The sequence below is a fragment of the Schistocerca gregaria genome, unplaced genomic scaffold (assembly GCF_023897955.1).
Source record: "Schistocerca gregaria isolate iqSchGreg1 unplaced genomic scaffold, iqSchGreg1.2 ptg000394l, whole genome shotgun sequence".
NCBI classification, from domain to species: domain Eukaryota; kingdom Metazoa; phylum Arthropoda; class Insecta; order Orthoptera; family Acrididae; genus Schistocerca; species Schistocerca gregaria.
In genome coordinates, this window is record NW_026061833.1 from 1,285,514 (window position 1) to 1,309,122 (window position 23,609).

At 42.6% G+C, this 23,609-nt stretch overlaps 1 protein-coding gene across 1 annotated transcript in view; it reads left to right on the plus strand.

Moving 5' to 3' along the window:
* The window catches only part of LOC126310132 (kanadaptin-like), a 236,880-nt gene extending 230,922 nt beyond the window's left edge, over positions 1-5,958 (plus strand). Inside the window, 1 exon segment of the mRNA XM_049992109.1 lies at positions 5,398-5,958. Within this exon segment, the coding sequence (XP_049848066.1) occupies positions 5,398-5,522 (125 nt within the window). The 3' untranslated portion in view covers positions 5,523-5,958.
* The last annotated feature ends 17,651 nt before the right edge of the window (positions 5,959-23,609 follow it).

Consider the following 23,609-nt stretch of genomic DNA (forward strand, 5'->3'; position numbering starts at 1 on the left):
ATATATGTAGACACACATATCTTATATGTATAAGAAGAAAAGAAAGAAAATAATAATAATAATAATAATAATAATAATAATAATAATAATAATATGTTACATTATAGACTGCAAAAAATCTGTCTTCTCTCCTGATTTGTGTCTTGGCTTTTTCTGGATCTGGTTACCTTGAGAAGTGGGAGTATTTGGACTCCTCTGTTTTTCCCTGTTTTGGTAGTGGAAGCAGCCTGTTTATCCCCTTTACTCTGGGACAGTCAGTCAGTCTCTCTCTCTGTCTCTCTCTCTTCCCCCCCCCCCCCCTTTTTTTTTTTTTTTTTTTTTAAATGGTTCAAGGCCTTTTAATGCCCTCCATCTATTCTTCATATGCCTCACATTTTTCTCTTTTCCCCCTCTGAGCCCCACACAAGAATTTGATCTTGATCTGGTCCAACTTCCCAGTGATGTCTGCCACTACTTGAGCTGGTCAGTGATGTGATTCATTTGCAGAAATGACTTCCATCAGTTCTAAATCCAGTGTTTGGGTATTTGCGGTATCATCAAGTCCCTCAGTTTTTAAGTGTTTTCTGTGTTCTCCATTTTATTCCCTTGAGAATTAGGGATATGTCAGTTACCAGTGGAGCCACACACAAGTGTAAGGCTAAGTACTCATCGAGGTCACGCAGAATTCCTGAGGTTCATTTATCCCCCTTAGCATGGATCAAGTCTCATCTTGGCTTGGGTACCTATTGAGTTGGAAATGGCTGTGGGAAGAGATGTGTGAAGCACACATTGTTAGGTTCATCTACATGTACATCTACCTGGGCCAAGTGTCTGCCTTGGAAGACCATGTCAGTAGTTACACTATCGCCAGCACAGTCCTGAGCTTCACACGAACATGTGAACACCTCCACCACAAGTTCAGTGTTACGATAAGGCAATGGAGGGGAACCTTATTGATTGCAGTGTTTCTTACATCTAAAGTACTTCCAAAGCTTTTTTTTTAATAAAAAAAAAACAGTCTGAATGAATAGATTATGACGTTCTAATGGTGTTATTCTTTGAAAGACTAAAATAAAAATATAAACAATTGTACTATCTAGTGTGAAATGCTCAGTGTACAACTGTGAATTGCGCAGTGGCAGAACAGTTATAACCTTGTACAGACTCCATAAACTTTCAGAAAAAGTAGTGCCGCATAATATTTTTCCAGTACATGATCTAATTTTGTGAGTTCTTGCTTTCTTTAGGAAAGAAATGCACTATAAAGTGGAATGCATTGGAAAAGTACACTCTCATCAGCTGAGTGCGTAAAGTAAATTGCTAGAGGTTTTCTATTCCAGGAAAAAAAGTGAGACAAGGAAAATATAGAAGTACATCTATTGACAGCTCCCTTACAGCAAAGAAGTGGAAGAAGAACCACCTACTCCAAACCCTGTGACGTGCATATTGTGGATATGAAAAGAAGATGCAAAGTTCCATCATATAATGGAATAATCAGAGAGAAGTGTGTAAAATGAAAAGAGAGACATAGATTTCACTGCAGATAAGAAATGTTTCTTGAAATTCTACACTGAGTGGTAATAATAATAATAATAGAAGCTAGTCAGGAGTACAAAAAACATGTTTTTTAATTGGACAGATAAAACAACTACTCACCAGGTGATGACAGGAGAATACACACATAAAAGAAGCTGATATTTACACAAGCTTTTGGAGCCACTGCTCCTCCGTCCGGCAGAAGGGTTGAAGGGGAAAGAAAAAAGAGGGGTGAAGGAAAAGGACTGTAGAGGTTTAGGAAAAAAGGTATATTTTGGAAAAGTCACCCAGAACTGCAGGTCAGGTTGAGAATGAAAGACTGTTTGTGGGGGACTGCACCAGACAAGATTTGAAAGCCTGAGAATTAAAAGTGCAAGACGGGGTAAAATGCAAAGCAGAGATTACTGCAAAAACATTGTGCATGTGTTAATAAGGGTGGAATGCTAAGTTCATTGTACATAACAGAGACGGGAGGGGGAGAGCGAAAAATGGACAGGTCACAAAATTAAAGATGTAGAAAATTAAAACTGAGTGAAGAAATGCATATTCATTGTGAAGAAATACTGAGACGGAAGAAATTAACATAAATTAAAGCCAGGTGGGTGACGAGAACCGAGAACATAGCGTAGCATATTGTAGCGCCTAAAGAGTTTAGAGAATCTGATGTCTGGAGGAAGAACCCCGATGGTGCGTGTGGGTGAAATAGGCACTGAGGTCACAACTGTCATGTTCTAGAGTGTGCTGTGCAACAGGAAATTGTGTGTTGCTGGTGTACATCCTCTGCCTATATCCCTTCACCGTAGTCTTGCCGAACAGGATTTTCGTAACAGCTGACAGCTGGTAGATGACGTGTCGTTCTGTAGATCTGTCCTATTTGTGGCATACACCTTGCTTGTCACCATTGGTGCCACCTACCTCTATACGCACAGTATCCGGCACGGTAGACAGTCCGTTGTGGAGGTGTCATCATATACCCTCTCGGTCATAACCTTCTGATTATGCAGGGATCATATTACTGATGCCTGAGCTGCAACCTCTCTACATATGCCACGGGGTAGATGTCCATCATCTCTGGACACTCAGACTCCCGGCAATGGCCATCACACCAGGTGGCCTTTCCTGGGGCTGAGTGGCACCTGTGGGAAGAGCCCCTACTCAGAGTGGGTGGTGTCAGGGTGGATGACCCACAATGAAGCGGACAAAGTCACCTTTCGCTGGGGACCGAATGGTCCCAGCACTCTCTAAGAAAGGGAATGTAGAATACAATTCTACGACATACGACCCCCAAGTCACTCCCCTCCGTAGCTATACTGTGGGAGAAACATAGGGCTATGAAAAGAAGAGAGCCATATTTGTCTTGTTACTTAGTGTGCAGCAGAACGATGGGGACTCCTTTCTGGTTAAGAAGCCTCTTTTTTTGTTGAGCACCTGGAAGATAAATTTGGGGAAGTGACAGCTCTATTCACAACATGCAGTGGAGCAGTCCTGATTCAGATGGACTTCCTAGCCCATTTAAAGAAATTATGCCTCAAACCATGTGTTTTCGAGAGCACTTTCATCTTACGTTCACTCCATCTTCAGATGTTCACATTTATTTACGCATCATTAACATTGTTTCTTTATGTGTTAAAATAGCTGCAAAATTATGCAGTGCCTAGCTCTCACTACCGTCAATTTCTTCTGCAGGCTGGATTGAAACAAACTATTAACAGAAGAATTGCATCTGCAACTCAAAGTGTCATCTTTATGGTGAGAAGCAATCTATCCTTTTCATTATAATTTTTATCTGTTGCAACTGTGCAGCATGAATTCAGAAGGAATTACAGAAAATAACCACTATGTAAACAGAACATTGTGTGTTGGTATTGATAATGTGAGAATACTGATTGAGCTGTGAACAGAAAAGTACCAGTCAGTCAAGTATGCCAGATGCAAATGTGTAGAGAACTAGCTAAATTTCATATGGAGTCCAAAACAATCAATGGTCCACAGAAGGCACAAACTGTGGAATGCTGCAGCAAACTGTGTGGAAGGTTTTGTGATGATGGTTGCATTTCAAACAGTATATTTTGCGTCTTGTGCAACAATTAAAACCAGAAGATTATGGCCATCACCAATTTTGCATCACAGTGCAGCATGTAGTGAGTCAAGACTTTCCACGTAAATTGTGGAACCGCTCGACCTTCTGCCGCCTCGAACCCCGATGTTTTAAAGATAAGTGTGAGAAAGCCTGTTTACTGCGCAACACATGTCTGTGTGTGCAGGATTGACGTTTGTCATGGGAGGACAGGAGCAAGCAGCACCGACAAGTGTTTGCCGTTCACGCCTTGGGAGCTGTATTCAAAGGTCAAGAAGTGATTGTGTAATATTCCGTGGTTTATGGTACAGTGTTAATTGTTAAAGAATACAGACATTCACTTACTTCATGTATGGGACTCACTAGAGGCAAGACATGTTAAAAACTTCTTGTGGTTATTAAACCAACCATGATATAAGTGTATATTAATAGAGTCTAATGTTTGATGACTGAGTTGGCTTAACAGATGTCAAATGTTTATACAAGAATTGGTAAAGTGGTTTCCAGTGGAAGTGAAAATATACCATGATCGAACTGAAAGTTTTCTACGATTACCCAATTATTTCAAAAGTAGAGTCTTTTAAATTCCTATAACCAGCCATAGCCTTTGGAGAAGAAGCTTTTGGGAGCTCGACATAGTTGATTATCCAGAGAAGAGGATCGGCTAGACCTGTGATGTAAGTCAACTGATGAAGGGGGGGTGTGAATTGTGAATGCAATCCAGTTTTGCACTGCTCCTCGTATCGTCAAAATGTTAGAAGGAATCACTTAAGGATGAAAATTTCACCTCCAACCTGATATCCAGCAACAAAGCAACCTTTCTTGTAACTGAAAATGTTAATCACCATTGTGAGAAATTGTGGTACACAAATAAGATACACCAAAACTTAACATTTTCTGTGCAGTGGCACAGATGAAACTGTATAGCCTGCTTTTCTTCTGTGAGAAGACTGATGGGCACTTCTGACTTTTACATGTAGCAGTTATGGTAGTTTCCTAGAATTTTATCTTCCAACAAGATAGGGCACGGCATTATTAGAGCATCAGTGTTCATCACTACCTAAATGACAAACTTCTGCATCAATGTGTTGAGGTAATCAGTAAGATGAAGGCACTTGTGGAACATTTCTTTCATGTAAAATGCAAACTTGATGAGTTTACTGTTCTGTTCATGCATCAGTCATACTTGTACATGTAATACGTTGGAAAAAATTAGTAAATGATTTATAGTAGCCCTGTATTTTTACACTGATAGAGAAATGTTTTTCTCGCTGTCAGGAAACCGTTTAGTTTAATGAGATCACTGTTAGTTCAGAATGTGAAATACTGTAAGGAGAGCCATCTTTGTGTGAATATTTCTGCAGTGCAATTAATGTTTTAAATGCAAAGTCTTGTAACATTTTGTGAAAGCTTCTTGTTGTGCTCCACAAGCAGGAATAGATTATTTTTGTTTACTGCCAGTGGGTGGGAATAATTGCTTATACATCGAAGATGAATAGTCTGTAAAAGTTTTATTATAAATAAGTGAAATAGGTTGCACTGCTATCTTTTAACAACCAACAGATGCACCATTCAGAGTACAGATAATTCAGAATGAGCATTAGTATTGAAGATCCACTAAGTTAAAATTTTTAACCTTCAGCACAGTGATCTTGATTATAAAACTTCTGTATTCTGTCTCAATGTATCAGGGAATTTCAGACTATACTCAGCTGCAGAGTGGTGTTCTATTCTAATTTCCTTATTGTTTTGTTCAACTGCTTCCTCTTTCGAGTTGCTTACAATCTTCTTTCTTTTTTTTCCAGGGAAAATGGCACAGAAAATGGACTATGATTACGATGAATCCAACCCAGATTATTCAGTTTGGGTTCCCCCAGAAGGCCAGACAGGTGATGGTCGTACAAAGCTCAATGAAAAGTATGGGTACTAGATTGATTCCTGCCATGAGTGAAAAGTTATCAAAACGTGCACAGTTTTCCTCCCAATGTATATGCACTTCAAAGTACGCTGTGATAGTGCATGTGTTACCTGTTGACATACCTTGTTTGTGATTCTGGAGCAGTTATTTTCCCTTTCACAGATAGATAATAATTTGACAGTCTTCCTTTACTTGTAATGAAGAAATAAATAAAGCAAGGGAAAGGTAAACAGCACTTCTGAGTGAGATGAATTTATTATTTGTAACTACAGTGATGCTAAATTGGTACCGACATTTATGAAATGACAGACTTCACATTGACTTTGTTTCATTGGAATTATAAACATTGGGGTAATTATCATGCATGAAAATTTTTGTTGCTTTTCTTTATTTGTAAGAGTATGCATAACTGAGATTAATAAACAGATAAGTGGTTAAAGAGGATAAACATTTGTAATTTAATTAGTTTCTCTGCATTTTGAGTTGTTGGTGCCTTGAATACTCTTTGTACATGACATGAGACTAAAGTGTTTGCAGCAAGAGAAGAAGGTTGTACCATAACTGAAATCATAGCTTTAGTAGCTTACAGCACCATCAGTGACAGTGTTCTGTTGGGACTGATGTGAATTGTGTATTATTCATCTTATGGCGTACATTTGCAATCCATTTGGTCTGCATATAGGAGACATGTATGAATTCATCCACTGTGTAGTAGTACCTCAGTGTCAGTACCTCATATGGCTCTCTTTTAAGTGAACATAAATTCCTCTGCATTAACTTGTTCCCTTTTAATTTATTAAAAATTTCCATTCCCTTGTATTGAGATCCCTGGGCATACAGTCTGAGGTGGTGGGCGGGGAGCATAAAATTTTCTTTGTTTCTAGTATCATGTAAATGGACAAAATGGTTTCCCTCAAATAATTCATATCTGATGTACAAAAATGTAATAATCTCATTTACATATAAGGATGGCAGAGTTAATATTTTAAGTTTTCTAAATAATGGTCAACATGATTCGTTGTGATTTGCAGTGCACATATTTTGAATGATTCCGTATTTTTAGTATCTTTACTATGTTTGCTGAGTTACCACAAAAAACAATACCATACCTAATAATGAATTCGAAGTAGCTTGTATATGCTACTTTTTGTATGTCCATGTCAGTTGTAGTTGCCAATATTTGCATTGCAGATGCAAAGCTGCTCGATTTGTTTGCTAGGCATTCAATGTGTGCCTGCTAGCTCAATCTTTTATCTACATTTAAACCTAAGAATTTGAGTCAACTTCTCCTATACCTTAGTTGTTGTGTACAATCTTAATCTGCTCACATTTTGATTGTTTGGTATATGAATGATTTATAAAGTTCTAAAACCCTGAAGTAGAAAGAAAAGTTAAATCTCTGCAGTAGAAATTGTAGCTGAAAAAGCTCTTCTCTTAAACATAGTCTGTCATAGATGCCCGAGCAAAAAACTGTGCCCAGTAGTTGGAAGGAAACACAGGTCACATGTACAAGAATGATCCTCAAATCAGCTGTCAGTTTAAATGAAATCTTTATGTTGTAGAATCCTAGAACATTTTCTGAGCTTAAATGCAGTGTGATATGTCAAACAGAATGACACCTCCATACCAACCAGGTGAGACTCCATATACATCAGTCAAAACCTAACTCGCACTTTTCACACACGGCATTCTGAAAGCCAAAATGGTATAATGTTTCTTTTGACTACCAAAAGAGATTTATCATCAACTGACATGTTTTGGGAAAATCCCATCATCAGTCTGGCAGTTTGAAATATCCCACATATTTTATAAATGTGAAGGTTTGTCTATGAGTATGTTTGTTATTCCTTCATATTGAAACAGCTCAATGGATCTGGAAGAAATTTGGGATTGAGTTACCGTATGTCCTGAATTAACACAAAGGTTACTTTTAAAACTGAGTAGCACAAGATGTTTATTGATTTGAAGAATATAACTTGAAATATGGAAGGATAATTATGTTTGGAAAACCCTATTTACTCTTTGCTTTTGAACTGTATCATATTTGTGAAAATGCCTATATAACAGAGTTTAACATAATGCTTATACAGTCCTCAATGCGTTTAATCCACAATTCCATACAAGCCATTTCATTGTAGCTGCTGAGTGTCAATGTGTATCTTACAGCTCCTCCGACGCTTGAAGACCTATAGCAATGGTTTCATTTCGATGCCATTGACAGAGAGGCATCGTGCCTTTACATGTAGAACATGGTAGGCTTTGAGGCTGGATTTAATTAAAATATGCGAGTGTATCTGCTTGTAACAGGTGCACATGTGAGGACACGACATTGTTGCACATACAAATATTACAAAATATCTGCTGTGCCGAACTACAAATTGGTTATTTTCTTTCTTTGTCAAGTTAGTACATTTGCTACGTCTTTGTGCTGAAGCAAGTGGATGAATTTGGATAACTTTGGAAGGGTGATAGCCAATGCCCTGAAGTAACACATACGCTACCTTTATTTGGTAAAAAATAACTGCTCCCACGGGATGGTCAATGTGACTCCTGTTCCTATGGGATGGGTAACAAGATTAAATAGCTGTCCATGAAAGTTAGCAGCCAAATGAATTGTATTAATGTTATTGGAGATATTAGTTTTGAGAAATGAAATAATACATACATAAATCTAGGACAGAAGAAATATTCCTTTAGGATATTATCAAACAATGGAAAATCCTTGTTCATATGATCAGTTTTGATAAGCCTGTGCTTAGTCTAGTCTAAAGTTCGATCACAGTTTAAAACACTTTAAAAAATCCCCTTGTATTCATTGCAACTATGTACTGCCATTCAGGTTGTCATTGAGTAATACCGAGTTGGCACACGTCTGCCTCTTTGACCATTTCAGAGGCAAGCACAGACAATATCTGTTTGCCTGATGCCAAGGAGCTACATCTTCAGCTGTCTCAGAAGTATGCTCAAAGTCATGCATTCTACTTACTGTTGTCAAGTATGTGAATGCTCTGGTGTCTCAAATGCACACCGACATGCGAAGCATTCAGTGTTCTTCCAGTATGAAGCATCAGCCTGTGCCGAGGTTTCAGCCACTCTGTCATTTGCCTGACACTCTACCTGCTCAATTCTCCACTTGTTGCTGTATAGCTATCTTCACAGCTCAAACTCATTGGGAGCTCTGTGAAACAGTAATGGCTAAACTGAGGAACTCATGAAGTGAGATATCTGACTTTTTTGGCGCACAACTACAATGGTCATTAGCGCCCTGACTAATTTAGGAATGTACCGCGAGGCACAAGGTTAAAACTGCAACTAAAAGGGTCAACACTATAAAAGACGTATTAATAGGCATAGGATTAAAAAACTACAGAATAATCAAACGTCCTTAGACAGGTGTGTCAAGTTGATAAAACGAAGAACGCGAGCAGCAGCTCCTGGGTCATCCGCTAAAATGGCATCCAGAGTACATGACAGGCCAAGATCAAGACGCAGCGTAGTAAAATCCGGACAGGACGTTAAAATGTGGTGGACCATCAGCAATTGCCCACATGGACAGAACGGCGCCGGCGCTGCCGACAGCAGATGGCGATGGCTGAACTGGCAGTGTCCAATTCGTAGCCGGGCCAAAACGACCTCCTCCCGCCGAGAAGAATGTGAGGAGGACGTCCAAGCTGCGGGAAGAGGTTTCAAGGCCCAAAGCCTGTTGTCCGTAAGTGCAGCCCAATCGACATGCCACAGCGATAAAATGCGCCGACAAATGACCGTGCTACAATCTGATGAAGGGACACAACAAGAAGCCGTCCGAGGCTGGAGGACCGCAGCCTTGGCCGCGGCATCTGCGGCTTCGTTCCCAGGGATACCGACATGGCCAGGAACCCACATAAAGCTAACTGGAGACCCGTCGTGCACCAGCTGCTGAAGAGAGCGTTGGATCCGGTGCACAAAAGGGTGAACTGGATACTGATCACTGAGGCTCTGGATGGCACTCAGAGAATCGGAGCAGATGACATAATCAGAAAATCGGAGCAGATGACATAATCAGAGAATCGGAGCAGATGACATAAACAGCATGTCGGTGGCGGCAGATGTAAAGAACAGCCTGGTAGAGGGCAAAGAGCTCAGCTGTGAAGACCGAACAATGGCCATGTAGCTGGTATTTGAAACTTTGTGCCCAGATAATAAAAGAACACCCGACCCCGTCATTGGTCTTAGAGCCATCTGTATAAATGAAAGTCATATTAATGAACTTCGAACGAAATTCGATAAAATGGGAGTGGTATACTGAACCGGGGGTAACCTCCTTTGGGAGGGAGCGGAGGTCAAGGTGAACGCGAACATGAGCCTGGAGCCAAGGTGGCGTGTGGCTCTCGCCCACTCTAAAGGTTGCAGGGAAGTGAAAAATCAAGGAGTTGAAGGAGGCGACAAAAGCAAACTCCAGGGGGTAGCAGGGCAGAGACATACAACCCGTATTGACGGTCGAGAGAGTCGTCAAAAAACGAACGATACGGTGGGTGGTCGGGCATTGACAGTAGCCAACAGGCGTAACGACAAAGCAGTATATTGCGCCAGTAGGTGAGTGGCAATTCACCGGCTTCAGCATGAAGACTCTCGACGGGACTAGTATAAAACGCTCTGATCGCAAGCCGTAAACCCCGATGTTGTATGGAGTTGAGGCGGCGTAAGATGGACGGCCGTGCAGAGGAGTATACAAAGCACCCATAATCCAGCTTGGAGTGGACGATCGACCGATATAGGCGAAGTAGGACGGTTCGATCCGCTTCCCACGACGTGCCACTGAGAACATGGAGGACATTTAGAGAACGGGTACAACGGGCAGCCAAATATGACACATGTAGAGACCAACTAAGTTTCCTGTCAAATGTAAGACCTAAAAATTTTGTTGCCTCTACGAATGGGAGAGCAACGGGACGAGTCGTAAGGACGGTGGGAGAAACTCTTTGTAGCGCCAGAAGTTAATACAGACTGTTTTCTCGGCAGAAAAATGGAAGCCATTGGCGACACTCCAGGAGTAAAGACGGTCAAGAGAACGGTGAAGACAGCGCTCCAGGAAACATGTATGCTGCGCACTGCAATGGATGGCAAAATCGTCAACGAAAAGGGAGCCTGATACATCATCTGGGAGGCAATCCATTATTGGATTGATCGCTATGGCGAAGAGAGCGACGCTCAAAACGGAGCCCTGTGGCACCCCAGTCTCCTGGCGAAAGGTGTCTGACACGACAAAACCCACACGTACCCTGAACTGTCGATCCATTAAAAAGGAACAAATAAAAAGAGGGAGGCGACCGCGAAAGCCCCATGTATGCATGGTGCGGAGAATGCCCGCCCTCCAACAGGTGTCGTAAGCCTTCTCCAAATCAAAGAACACAGCCGCGGTCGGGCGCTTCTGCGAGAAGTTATTCATAATGAAGGTTGACAAGGTAACCTGATGGTCAACAGCAGAGCGGCGCCTACGAAATCCACATTGTACATTGGTAAGTAGGCGTCGAGATTCGAGCAGCCAAACCAAACGAGAGTTAACCATTCGCTCCATCACCTTACAGACACAGCTGGTAAGCGAGATGGGTCGATAACTGGAAGGCAAGTGCTTGTCCTTCCCTGGCTTAGGACTCGGTACAACAATAGACTCGCGCCAGCATGCGGGAACATGTCCCTCAATCCAGATACGATTGTAAGTACGAAGAAGGAAACCTTTACCCGCAAGAGAAAGGTTCTTCAGCATCTGAATATGATGAATATGAATAGAATCAGGCCCCGGAGCGGAGGACCGTGACCAGGCAAGTGCATTTTCGAGTTCCCGCATGGTGAATGGTGAATGAGGCATTCTGTAATCTGTGGACCTTGAGAGTGTTAATGAAACACAGAAATTGCATCGGGATTGAATACAACAGGCACCATGCCGACTTTTCTCCATGGGAGTAATGTCTCAAACTGTCTATTGCCTGATCGATTCCTGGAAGACGAGTAGTAGTTCCCAAAGCACAGCTGGAGGCTTCCTGTAATCTGTTGACCTTCACAGTGTTGCTGAAATACAGAAATCGTGTCGGGATTGAATACAACAATCACCATTCTGACTTTTGTCAATGGGAGTAATGTCTCAAACTGTCTATGCTTTGATCGACTCCTGGAAGACCGGTAGTAGTTTCCATAGCACAGCTGGAGGCTACCTGTAAGCTGTGAACCTTCGCAGTGTTCTGAAACACAGAAATTGAATCGATATTGAATACAACAGTTTCCATGCCGACTTTTGTCCATGGGAGTAATGTCACATACTGTCTATGCTTTGATCGATTCCTGGAAAACCAGTAAGAGTTTCCGAAGCACAGCTGAAAACTTCCTGTAATATATGGAACTACACAGTGTTGATGAAACACAGAAATTGCATCGGGATTGAATACAATCGGGCCCATTCCGACTTTTGTCAATGGGAGTAATGTCTCAAATTGTCTATGCTTCGATCGATTCCTGGAAGACCAGTAGTAGTTTATGAAGCACAGCTGAAGGCTTCCTGTAACGTGTGGACCTTCACAGTGTTGCTGAAACACAGAAATTGCATCAGGATTGAATACAACACGCACCATTCTGACTTTTGTCAATGGAAGTAATGTCTCAAGCTGTCTATGCTTTGATCGGTTCCTGGAAGACCAATAGTAGTTTGCGAAGCACAGCCGGAATCTTGCTGTAATCTGTGGACCTTCACGGTGTTGATGAAACACAGAAATTGCATCGGGATTGAATACAACAGGCACCATTCTGACTTTTGTCAATGGGAGTAAAGACACAATCTGTCTATGCTTTGATTGATTCCTGGAAGACCTGTAGTAGTTTCCGAAACACAGCTGGAGGCTTCCTGTAATCTGTGGACCTTCACAGTGTTGCGAAACACAGAAATTGCATCGGGGTTGAATACAACAGGCACCATTCTGACTTTTGTAAATTTGAGTAATGTCTCAAATTGTCTATGCTTTCGTCGATTCCTGGAAGACCAGTAGTAGTTTCCGAAGCACAGCTGAAGGCTTCCTGTAATCTGTGGACCTTCAGAGTGTTGCTGAAACACAGAAATCGCATCGGAATTGAATATAACACTCAGCATTCTGACTTTTGTCAATGGGAGTTATGTCTCAAACTGATTATGCTTTGATCAATTACTGGAGGGCCAGTAGTAGTTTCCAAAGAACAGCTGAGGGCTTCCTGAAATTTGTGGACCTTCACAGTGTTGATGAAATAAAGAAATTGCATCGGATAGAATACAACAGTTACCATGCAGATTTTTGTCCATGGGAGTGATGTCTCAAACTGTCTATGCTTTGATCCTTTCCTGGTTGACCAGTAGTTGTTTCTGAAGCACAGCTGAAGGCTTCCTGTAATCTGTGGAGCATCACAGTGTTGATGAAACACATAAATTGCATCTTGATTGAATAAAACAGGCACCATTCTGACTTTTGTCAATGGGAGTAATGTCACTACTGTCTATGCTTTGATCGATTCCTGGAAGACCAGTAGTAGTTTCTGAAGCACAGCTGGAGGTTTCCTGTAATGTGTGTACCTTCACAGTGTTGCTGAAATACAGAAATTGCATCGGGATTGAATACAACAGGCGGCATTCTGACTTTTGTCAATGGGAGTAATGTCTCAAACTGTCTATGTTTTGATCGATTCCTGGAAGACCAATAGTAGTTTCTGAAACACAACTGGAGTCTTCCTGTAATCTGTGGACCTTCACAGTGTTGCGAAACACAGAGATTGCATCAGGATTGAATACAACAGGCACCATTCTGACTTTTGTAAATTTGAGTAATGTCTCAAACTGTCTATGCTTTGGTCGATTCCTGGAAGACCAGTAGTAGTTTCCGAAGCACAGCTGAAGGCTTCCTGTAATCTTTGGACCTTCACAGTGTTGCTGAAACACAGAAATTTCGTCACGATTGAATACAGCAGGCACCATTCTTACTTTTGTCATTTTGAGTAATGTGTCAAACTGTATATGTTTTGATCGGCACCTGGAAGACCAGTGTTAGTTTCCGAACCACAGCTGGAGGCTTCCTGTAATCTGTGGACCTTCACAGTGTTGCGGAAACACAGAAATTGCATTGGGATTGAATACAACAGGCACAATTCTGACTTTTGTCAATGGGAGTAATGACTCAAACTGTTTATGTTTTGATCGATTCCTGAAAGAGCAGTAGTAGTTTCCCAAGCGCAGCTGGAGGCTTCCTGTAATCTGTTGACCTTCACAGTGTTGCTGAAACACATAAATTGCATTTGGATTGAATAAAACAGGCACCATTCGCACTTTTGTCAATAGGAGTAATGACTCAAACTGTATATACATTGATCGATTCCTGGAAGACGAGTAGTAGTTCCCGAAGCACAGCTGTAGTCTTTCTGTAATCTGTCGACCTTCACAGTGTTGCTGAAATATAGAAATTGCATTGGGATTGAATACAACAATCACCATTCTGACTTTTGTCAATGGGAGTAATGTCTCAAACTGTCTATGCTTTGATAGATTCGTGGAAGACCAGTAGTAGTTTCCGAAGCACAGCTGGAGGCTACCTGTAAGCTGTGGACCTTCGCAGTGTTGCTAAAACACAGAAATTGCATTGGGATTGAATACAACAGTTACCATGCCGACTTTTGTCCATGGGAGTAATGTCTCAAACTGTCTGTGCTGTAATCGATTTTGGGGGACCAGTATAGTTTCCGAAGCACAGCTGAAGGCTTCCTGTAATCTGTGGACCTTCACAGTGTTGCTGAAACACAGAAAATTCATCGGGATTGAATACAACACGCACCATTCGCACTTTTGTCAATAGGAGTAATGACTCAAACTGTATATACATTGATCGATTCCTGGAAGACGAGTAGTAGTTCCCGAAGCACAGCTGTAGTCTTTCTGTAATCTGTGGACCTTCAGAGTGTTGCTGAAACACAGAAATTTCTTTGGGATTGAATACAACAATCACCATTCTGACTTTTGTCAATGGGATTAATGTTTCAAACTCTCAATGTTTTGGTCGATTCCTGGAAGAACCAGTAGAAATTTCCGAAGCACAGCTGAAGGGTTCCTGTAATCTGTGGACTTTCACAGTGTTGCTAAAACAGAGAAAAATCATCGGGATTGAATACAACAGGCACCATTCAGGCTTTGTGTCAATGGGAGAAACGTCTCAAACTGTCTATTCTTTGATTGATACCTGGAAGACCAGTAGTAGTTTTGGAAGCACAGCTGGAGGTTTCCTGTAATCTGTGGACTTTAACAGTGTTGCTGAAACACAGAAATTGCATCGGGACTGAATAGAACAGGCACCATTCTTACTTTTGTCAGTGGCAGTAATGTCCTAAACTGTCTATGCTTTGATCGATTCCTTGGAGACCAGTATTAGTTTCCGAAGCACAGCTGGTGGCTTCCTGTGATCTGTGGACCTTCACAGAGCTGCTGAAACACAGTAATTGCATCGGGATTGTATACAACGGTTACCATGACGACTTTTGTCCATGGGAGTAATGTCTCAAACTTTCTATGATTTGATCCTTTCCTGGAAGACCAGCAGCAGTTTCTGAAGCACAGCTGGAGGCTTCCTGTAATCTGTGGACCTTCACAGTGTTGCTGAAACCCAGAAATTGTATCGGGATTTAATACAGCAGTTACCACGCCGAATTTTGTCCATGGGAGTAATGTCTCAAACTGTCTATGCTTTGATCCTTTCCTGGATGACCCGTAGTAGTTTCCGAAGCACAGCTGAAGGCTTCCTGTAATCTGTGGACCTTCACAGTGTTGCTGAAACACAGAAAATTCATCGGGATTGAATACAACACGCACCATTCGCACTTTTGTCAATAGGAGTAATGACTCAAACTGTATATACATTGATCGATTCCTGGAAGACGAGTAGTAGTTCCCGAAGCACAGCTGTAGTCTTTCTGTAATCTTTGGACCTTCACAGTGTTGCTGAAACACAGAAATTTCGTCACGATTGAATACAGCAGGCACCATTCTTACTTTTGTCATTTTGAGTAATGTGTCAAACTGTATATGTTTTGATCGGCACCTGGAAGACCAGTGTTAGTTTCCGAACCACAGCTGGAGGCTTCCTGTAATCTGTGGACCTTCACAGTGTTGCGGAAACACAGAAATTGCATTGGGATTGAATACAACAGGCACAATTCTGACTTTTGTCAATGGGAGTAATGACTCAAACTGTTTATGTTTTGATCGATTCCTGAAAGAGCAGTAGTAGTTTCCCAAGCGCAGCTGGAGGCTTCCTGTAATCTGTTGACCTTCACAGTGTTGCTGAAACACATAAATTGCATTTGGATTGAATAAAACAGGCACCATTCGCACTTTTGTCAATAGGAGTAATGACTCAAACTGTATATACATTGATCGATTCCTGGAAGACGAGTAGTAGTTCCCGAAGCACAGCTGTAGTCTTTCTGTAATCTGTCGACCTTCACAGTGTTGCTGAAATATAGAAATTGCATTGGGATTGAATACAACAATCACCATTCTGACTTTTGTCAATGGGAGTAATGTCTCAAACTGTCTATGCTTTGATAGATTCGTGGAAGACCAGTAGTAGTTTCCGAAGCACAGCTGGAGGCTACCTGTAAGCTGTGGACCTTCGCAGTGTTGCTAAAACACAGAAATTGCATTGGGATTGAATACAACAGTTACCATGCCGACTTTTGTCCATGGGAGTAATGTCTCAAACTGTCTGTGCTGTAATCGATTTTGGGGGACCAGTATAGTTTCCGAAGCACAGCTGAAGGCTTCCTGTAATCTGTGGACCTTCACAGTGTTGCTGAAACACAGAAAATTCATCGGGATTGAATACAACACGCACCATTCGCACTTTTGTCAATAGGAGTAATGACTCAAACTGTATATACATTGATCGATTCCTGGAAGACGAGTAGTAGTTCCCGAAGCACAGCTGTAGTCTTTCTGTAATCTGTGGACCTTCAGAGTGTTGCTGAAACACAGAAATTTCTTTGGGATTGAATACAACAATCACCATTCTGACTTTTGTCAATGGGATTAATGTTTCAAACTCTCAATGTTTTGGTCGATTCCTGGAAGAACCAGTAGAAATTTCCGAAGCACAGCTGAAGGGTTCCTGTAATCTGTGGACTTTCACAGTGTTGCTAAAACAGAGAAAAATCATCGGGATTGAATACAACAGGCACCATTCAGGCTTTGTGTCAATGGGAGAAACGTCTCAAACTGTCTATTCTTTGATTGATACCTGGAAGACCAGTAGTAGTTTTGGAAGCACAGCTGGAGGTTTCCTGTAATCTGTGGACTTTAACAGTGTTGCTGAAACACAGAAATTGCATCGGGACTGAATAGAACAGGCACCATTCTTACTTTTGTCAGTGGCAGTAATGTCCTAAACTGTCTATGCTTTGATCGATTCCTTGGAGACCAGTATTAGTTTCCGAAGCACAGCTGGTGGCTTCCTGTGATCTGTGGACCTTCACAGAGCTGCTGAAACACAGTAATTGCATCGGGATTGTATACAACGGTTACCATGACGACTTTTGTCCATGGGAGTAATGTCTCAAACTTTCTATGATTTGATCCTTTCCTGGAAGACCAGCAGCAGTTTCTGAAGCACAGCTGGAGGCTTCCTGTAATCTGTGGACCTTCACAGTGTTGCTGAAACCCAGAAATTGTATCGGGATTTAATACAGCAGTTACCACGCCGAATTTTGTCCATGGGAGTAATGTCTCAAACTGTCTATGCTTTGATCCTTTCCTGGATGACCCGTAGTAGTTTCCGAAGCACAGCTGAAGGTTTCCAATACAGTGAGTGTAACTTAGCCTTCGCAGCCTCAGGATGAAGATGCAAGAAAGAAATTGCCTCGCGATTGGATATGTATGTTACCATGGTGCTTCCCTCCGACAGCGTAGTGTGGCTGTTGTCCCAGTATATAGCGTCAACTGGTGGTACTTTATCTAGACTCCAATGCAATACAGTGAGTGTAACTTAGCCTTCGCACACCTAGAATGAAGATAAAAAACAGAAATTGCGTTGCGAATGAATACGTGGGTTTCTATGGAGTCTTCTCTCCGAGACACAGGTGTGACTGTTGTCACACCATGTAGCACCACCTGATGGTTATCTATCTGAATTCCGATGCAACACAATGAGTGTAACTTAGCCTTCGCATAATCAGGATGAAAATGCAACACAGAAATTGCGTCGCTATTGAATACGTAAGTTTCCATGGCGGCTTTTCTCCGAGAGACCAGTGTGGCTGTTGTCACAGAATGTAGCACCACCAGCTGGTTGTCTAGCTGAACTCCTTTGCAATAGAATGAGTATAACTTAGCCTTCGCACCCTCATGACGAAAATGGAACACAGAAATTGCGTCGCGAATGAATACGTAAGTCTCCATGGCGGCTTCTTTCCGAGAGGCTAATGTGGCTGTTGTCACAGCATGTAGCACCCTTGATGGTCGTCTAGCTGACCTCCGATAAAATAAAATGAGTGTAACTTAGCCTTGGGAACCTCAGGATGAAGATGGAACACTGAAATTGCGTCGCGAATTAATACCTAAGTTCCCATGGCGGCTTCTCTCGGAGAGACTAGTGTGGCTGTCGGCACAGCATGTAGCACCACCTGATAGTCGTCTAGCTGAATTTCGATGCAATACAATGAGTGCAACTTATCCTTCACACCCTCAGGATGAAGATGCAACACAGAAATTGCGGCGCGAATGAATACGTAATTTTCCATGGCGGCTTCTATCTGAGAGACTAGTGTGGCTGTAGTCACAGCATGTAGCACCACCTGATGGTCGCGTAGCTGATCTTCGAAGCAATACAATGAGTGTAACTTAGACATCCCACCCTTAGGATGAAGATGCAACATAGAAAATGTGTCTCGATTCAATACGAAGTTTCCATAGCGGCTTCTCTCCGAGGGACTCGTGTGTCTGCTGTCACAGAACGTAGCACCTCCTGATATACGTCTAGCTGGACTACGATGCAATACAGTAAGCGTAACTTAGCCTTCACACATTCAGGATGAAGATGCAACACAGAAATTCCGTCGCGATTCAATACGTAAGTTTCCATGGCGGCTTCTCTAAAAGTGACAAGTGTGGCTGTAGTCACAGCATGTAGCACCACCTGATGGTCGTCTAGCTGAACTTCGAAGCAATACAATGAGTGTAACTTAGCGTTCGCACCCTCAGGTTGAAGATGCAACTATGAAATTCCGTAGCGATTCAATAGGTAAGTTTCAATGGAGGATTGTCTCCGGGAGACTAGTGTGACAGTTCTCAAAGCATGTAGCACCACGTGATGGTCGTCTAGCTGAACTCCAATCCAATATAGTGAGTGTAACGTATCCTTCGTACCCTCAGGATGAAAATGCGACACAGAAATTACGGCGCGAAATAATACGCAACTTTGCATGGCGGCTTCTCACCGAGAGACTAGTGTGCCTTTTGTCACAGCATGTAGCATCACCTGGTGGTCCTCTATCTCGACTCCGATGCAATACAGTGATTGTAACTTAGACTTCGCGCCCTCAGGATGAAGATGAAACACAGAAATTGCGTCTCGAATGAATACGTACGTTTCCATGGCGGTTTCTCTCCTTGAGAATAGTGTGGCTGTTGTCACAACATGTAGCATCACCTGGTGGTCCTGTCTCAGGACTCCGATGCATTAAAGTGATGGAACTGAGACTTCGCATGAAGATAGAACACAAAAATTGCGTCGCAATTCAATATCTAAGTTTCCATGGGGGCTTCTCTCCGAGTGACTAGTGTGGCTCTAGTCACAGCATGTAGCATCACTTGGTGGTACTCTAACTGGACACCGATGCAATACAGTGAGTGTTACTTAGCCTTCGCACCCTCAGAATGAGGATGAAACACAGAAATAACGTCGCGAACGAATACGTAACTTTCCATGGCAGCTTCTCTCCGAGAGACTAGTGTGGCTGTTGTCACAGCATGTATTCCGATGCAATACAATGAGTGTAACTTAGCATTCGCACTCTCAGGATGAAGATGCAACACAGAAATTGCATTGCGATTCCATACGTAAGTTTCCATGGCAGCTTATCTCTGAGAGACTACTGCCACTGTTGTCACAGCATGTAGCATCAACTGATGGTCGTCTAGCTGAACTCCGATGCAATACAATAAGCGTAACTTAGCCTTCGCACATTCAGGATGAAGATGCAACACAGAAATTGCGTAGCGATTCAATACGTTTGTTTCCATGGTGGCTTCTCTCCAAGAGACAAGTGTGGCTGTAGTCACAGCATATAGCACCACCTGATGGTCGTCTAGCTGAACTTCGAAGCAATACAATGAGTGTAAATAAACGTTCGCACCCTCAGGATGAAGATGCAACTATGAAATTCAGTAGCGATTCAATAGGTAAGATTCAGTGGAGGCTTCTCTCCGAGAGACTAGTGTGGCTGTTGTCACAGCATGTAGCACCACCTGCTGGTCGTCTATTAGTACTCCGATGCAATACAATGAGTGTAACTTAGCCTTTGCACCCTCAGGATAAAGATGCAACATAGAAATTGCATCGCGAATGTATACGTAAGTTTCCGTGGAAGTTTCTCTGCGAGAGGTTTGTATGGCTTTTGTCATAGCATGTAGCACCGTCTGATGGTCGCCTAGCTGAACTCCGATGCAATACAATGAGCGTAACTTAGCCTTCACAATCTTAGAATGTACATGCAACATAGACATTGCATCGCGATTTAATTCGTAAGATTCCACGGGGGCTTCTCTCCGAGAGACTACTGTCTCCGTTGTCACAGCAAGTAGCATCACCTGGTGGTCCTATCTCTTGACTCCGATGCAATAAAGTGAGTGTAACTTAGCCTTCACACCCTCAGGATGAAGATGCAACACAAAAATTGCGTCGCGATTGAATACGTAAGTTTCCATGGCGGCTTCCCTCCGAGTGACAAGTGTGGCTGTTGTAACAGAATGTAGCACCACCTGATGGTCGTGTAGCTGAACTTCGAAGCAATACAATGAGTGTAACTTATCCTTCGCACCCTCAGGATGAAGATGCAACACAGAAATTGAGTCTCGAACTAATACGTAAGTTTCCATGGCGGCTTCTCATCGAGAGACTAGTGTGGCTGTTGTCATAACGTGTAGCACCACTTGAAGGTCGTCTAACTGAACTCTGAAGCAATACAATGAGTGCATCTTAGCATTCGCACCCCGTATTATGAAGATGCAACACAGAAATACTGTCGCGATTGAATACATAAGTTTCCATAGAGGCTTCTCTCCTAGAGACTAGTGTGGCTATTGTCATAGAATGTAGCATCATCTGGTAGTCCTCTATCTGGACTAAAATGCAATACAGTGAGACTATCTTAGCCTTCGCACCCTTAGGATGAAGATACAACAGAGAAATTGCGTCGTGAATGAATACGTAAGTTTTAATGATGGCTTCTCTCCGAGAGAGTATTGTGGCCGTTGCCACAGCATGTAGCACCACCTGACAGTCGCCTAGCAGAACTCCTAAGCAATACAATGAGTTTATCTTATCCTTCGCACCCTCGGGATGAAGATGCAACACAGAAATTGCGTCGCCAATGAATACGTAAGTTTCCATGGTGGCTTCTCTCCGAGAGAGTAGTGTGGCAGTTGCCACAGCATGTAGCACCACCTGATGGTCGTCTAGCTGAATTCCTAAGCAATACAATGAGTGTATTATATCCTTCGCATCCTTAAAATGAATATGCAACACAGAAATAGCGTCGCGATTCAATACGTAAGTTTCGATGGAAGCTTCTCTCCGAGAGGCTAGTGTGGTTGTTGTCAAAGCTTGTAGCACCACCTGATGGTCGTCTATTTGAACTCCGATGCAATGGAATGAGTGAAACTAGCCTTCGCACCCTCAGGATGAAGATGCAACACAGAAATTGAGTCGCGAATGAATACGTAAGTTTCCATGGCGGCTTTTCTAAAAGAGACTAGGGTGGCTGTTGTCACAGCATGCAGCACCACCTGATGGTTGTCTATCTCAACTCTGATGTAATACAATGAGTGTAACTTAGCCTTCACACACTCAGGATGAAGATGCAACACAGAAGTTGCATCGCGAATGAATACGTAAGTTTCCATGGTGGATTCTCTCCAAGAGACTAGTGTGGTTGTTGTCACAGCATGTAGCACTACCAGATGATCGTCTAGCTGAATTCCGATGCAATACAATGAGTATAATTAAGTCTTCGCACCCTCAGGATGAAGATGAACACAGAAACTGCGTCGCGATTCAATACGTAAGATTCCATGGCGGCTTCACTCCGAGTGACTATTGTGGCTGTTGTCATAGCATGTAGCACCACCTGATGGTCGTCTAGCTGAACTTCGAAGCAATACAATAAGTGTAACTTAGCCTTCGAACCCTCAGGATGGAGATGCAACACAGAAATTTGTTCGCGATTCAATACCTAAGTTTCCATGGAAGCTTCTCTCCGAGGGAATACTGTGGCAGTTGTCACAGCATGTAGCATCACCTCGTGGTCCAGTCTCTGGAGTCCAATGCAATAAAGTGAGTGTAACTTTTCCTTCACACCCTGAGGATGAGGATGCAACACAAAAATTGCGACGCGATTGAATACGTAAGTTTCCATGGTGTATTCTTACCGATAGATTAGTGTGGTTGTTGTCACAGAATGTAGCTTCACCTGGTCGTCCTCTATGTGGACTCCAATGCCATTCAGTGAGTCTAACTTAGCCTTCGCACTCTCAGGATGAAAATGCAACACAGAAATTGCGTCGCGATTCAATACGTAATTTTCTTAGGCGGCTTCTCTCTAAGAGACAAGTATGCCAGTTGTCACAGCTGGTAGCCCCCCCGGATGGCCGTGTAGCGGAACTCCTATGAAATACAATGAGTGTAACTTACCTTTCGCACCCTTGGGACGAAGATGCAACGCCGAAATTACGTCGTGATTTAATACGTAAGTTTCCACGACGGCTTCTTTCCGAGAGACTACTGTGGATGTTGTCACAGCATGTAGCATCACCTGGTGCTCCAGTCTCTGGCCTTCGATGCTCTAATGAGAGTGTAAGTTTGCATTCTCACCCTCAGGATGAAGATGAAACTCAGAAATTGCGAATGAATATGTAAGTTTCCATGGTGGCTTCTCCCCGAGAGACTAGTGTTTCTATTGTCACAGCATGTAGTACCACCTGATGGTCGTCATGTTGAACTTGAAAGCAGTACAATGTGTGTAACTTACCCTTCGCACTCTTAGGATAAAGATGCAACACAGAAATTGCACCGCGATTCAATACGTAAGTTTCCATTGAGGCTTCTCTCCGAGAGACTACTGCGGCTGTTTGTCACAGCATGTAGCATCACCTGGTGGTCCTGTCTCTGTACTCTGATGCAATACAGTGAGTCTAACTTAGCCTTCGCACCCTCAGGATGAAGATGCAACAGAGAAATGCGTCGCGAATGAATACTTAAGTTTCCCTGGCGAGTTCTCTCCGAGAGATTAGTGTGACTATTGTCACAGCAGGTAGCACCACCTGATGGTCGTCTATTTGCACTCCGATGCAATGCAATGAGTGAAACGTAAACTTCGCACCCTCAGGATGATGATGCTGCACAGAATATGCGTCCCGAATGAATATGTAAGTTTCCATGGCGGCTTCTCTCCGAGAGACTAGTCTGACTGTTGTCACAGCATGTAGTACCACCTGATGTTCGTCTAGAGGAGCTCCTTTGCAATACAATGAGTGTAACTTAGTATTCGCCCCCTAAGGATGAAGATGCAACACAGAAATTGCGTCACGAAGCATATGTAAGTTTCCATGGCGGCTTCAGAAATTGCGTCGTGAGTTAATATGTAAGTTTCCATGGTGGTTTCTCTCCGTGAAACTAGTGTGACTGTTGTCACAGCATGTAGCACCGTCTGATGGTCGTGTAGTTGAACTCCTCTGCAATACAATGATTGAAACTTGGCCTTCGCACCTTCAGTATGAATATGCAATACACAAATTGCGTCGCGAATGAGTACGTAAATTTCCATGGCGGCTTATCTCCGAAAGACTAGTGTGGC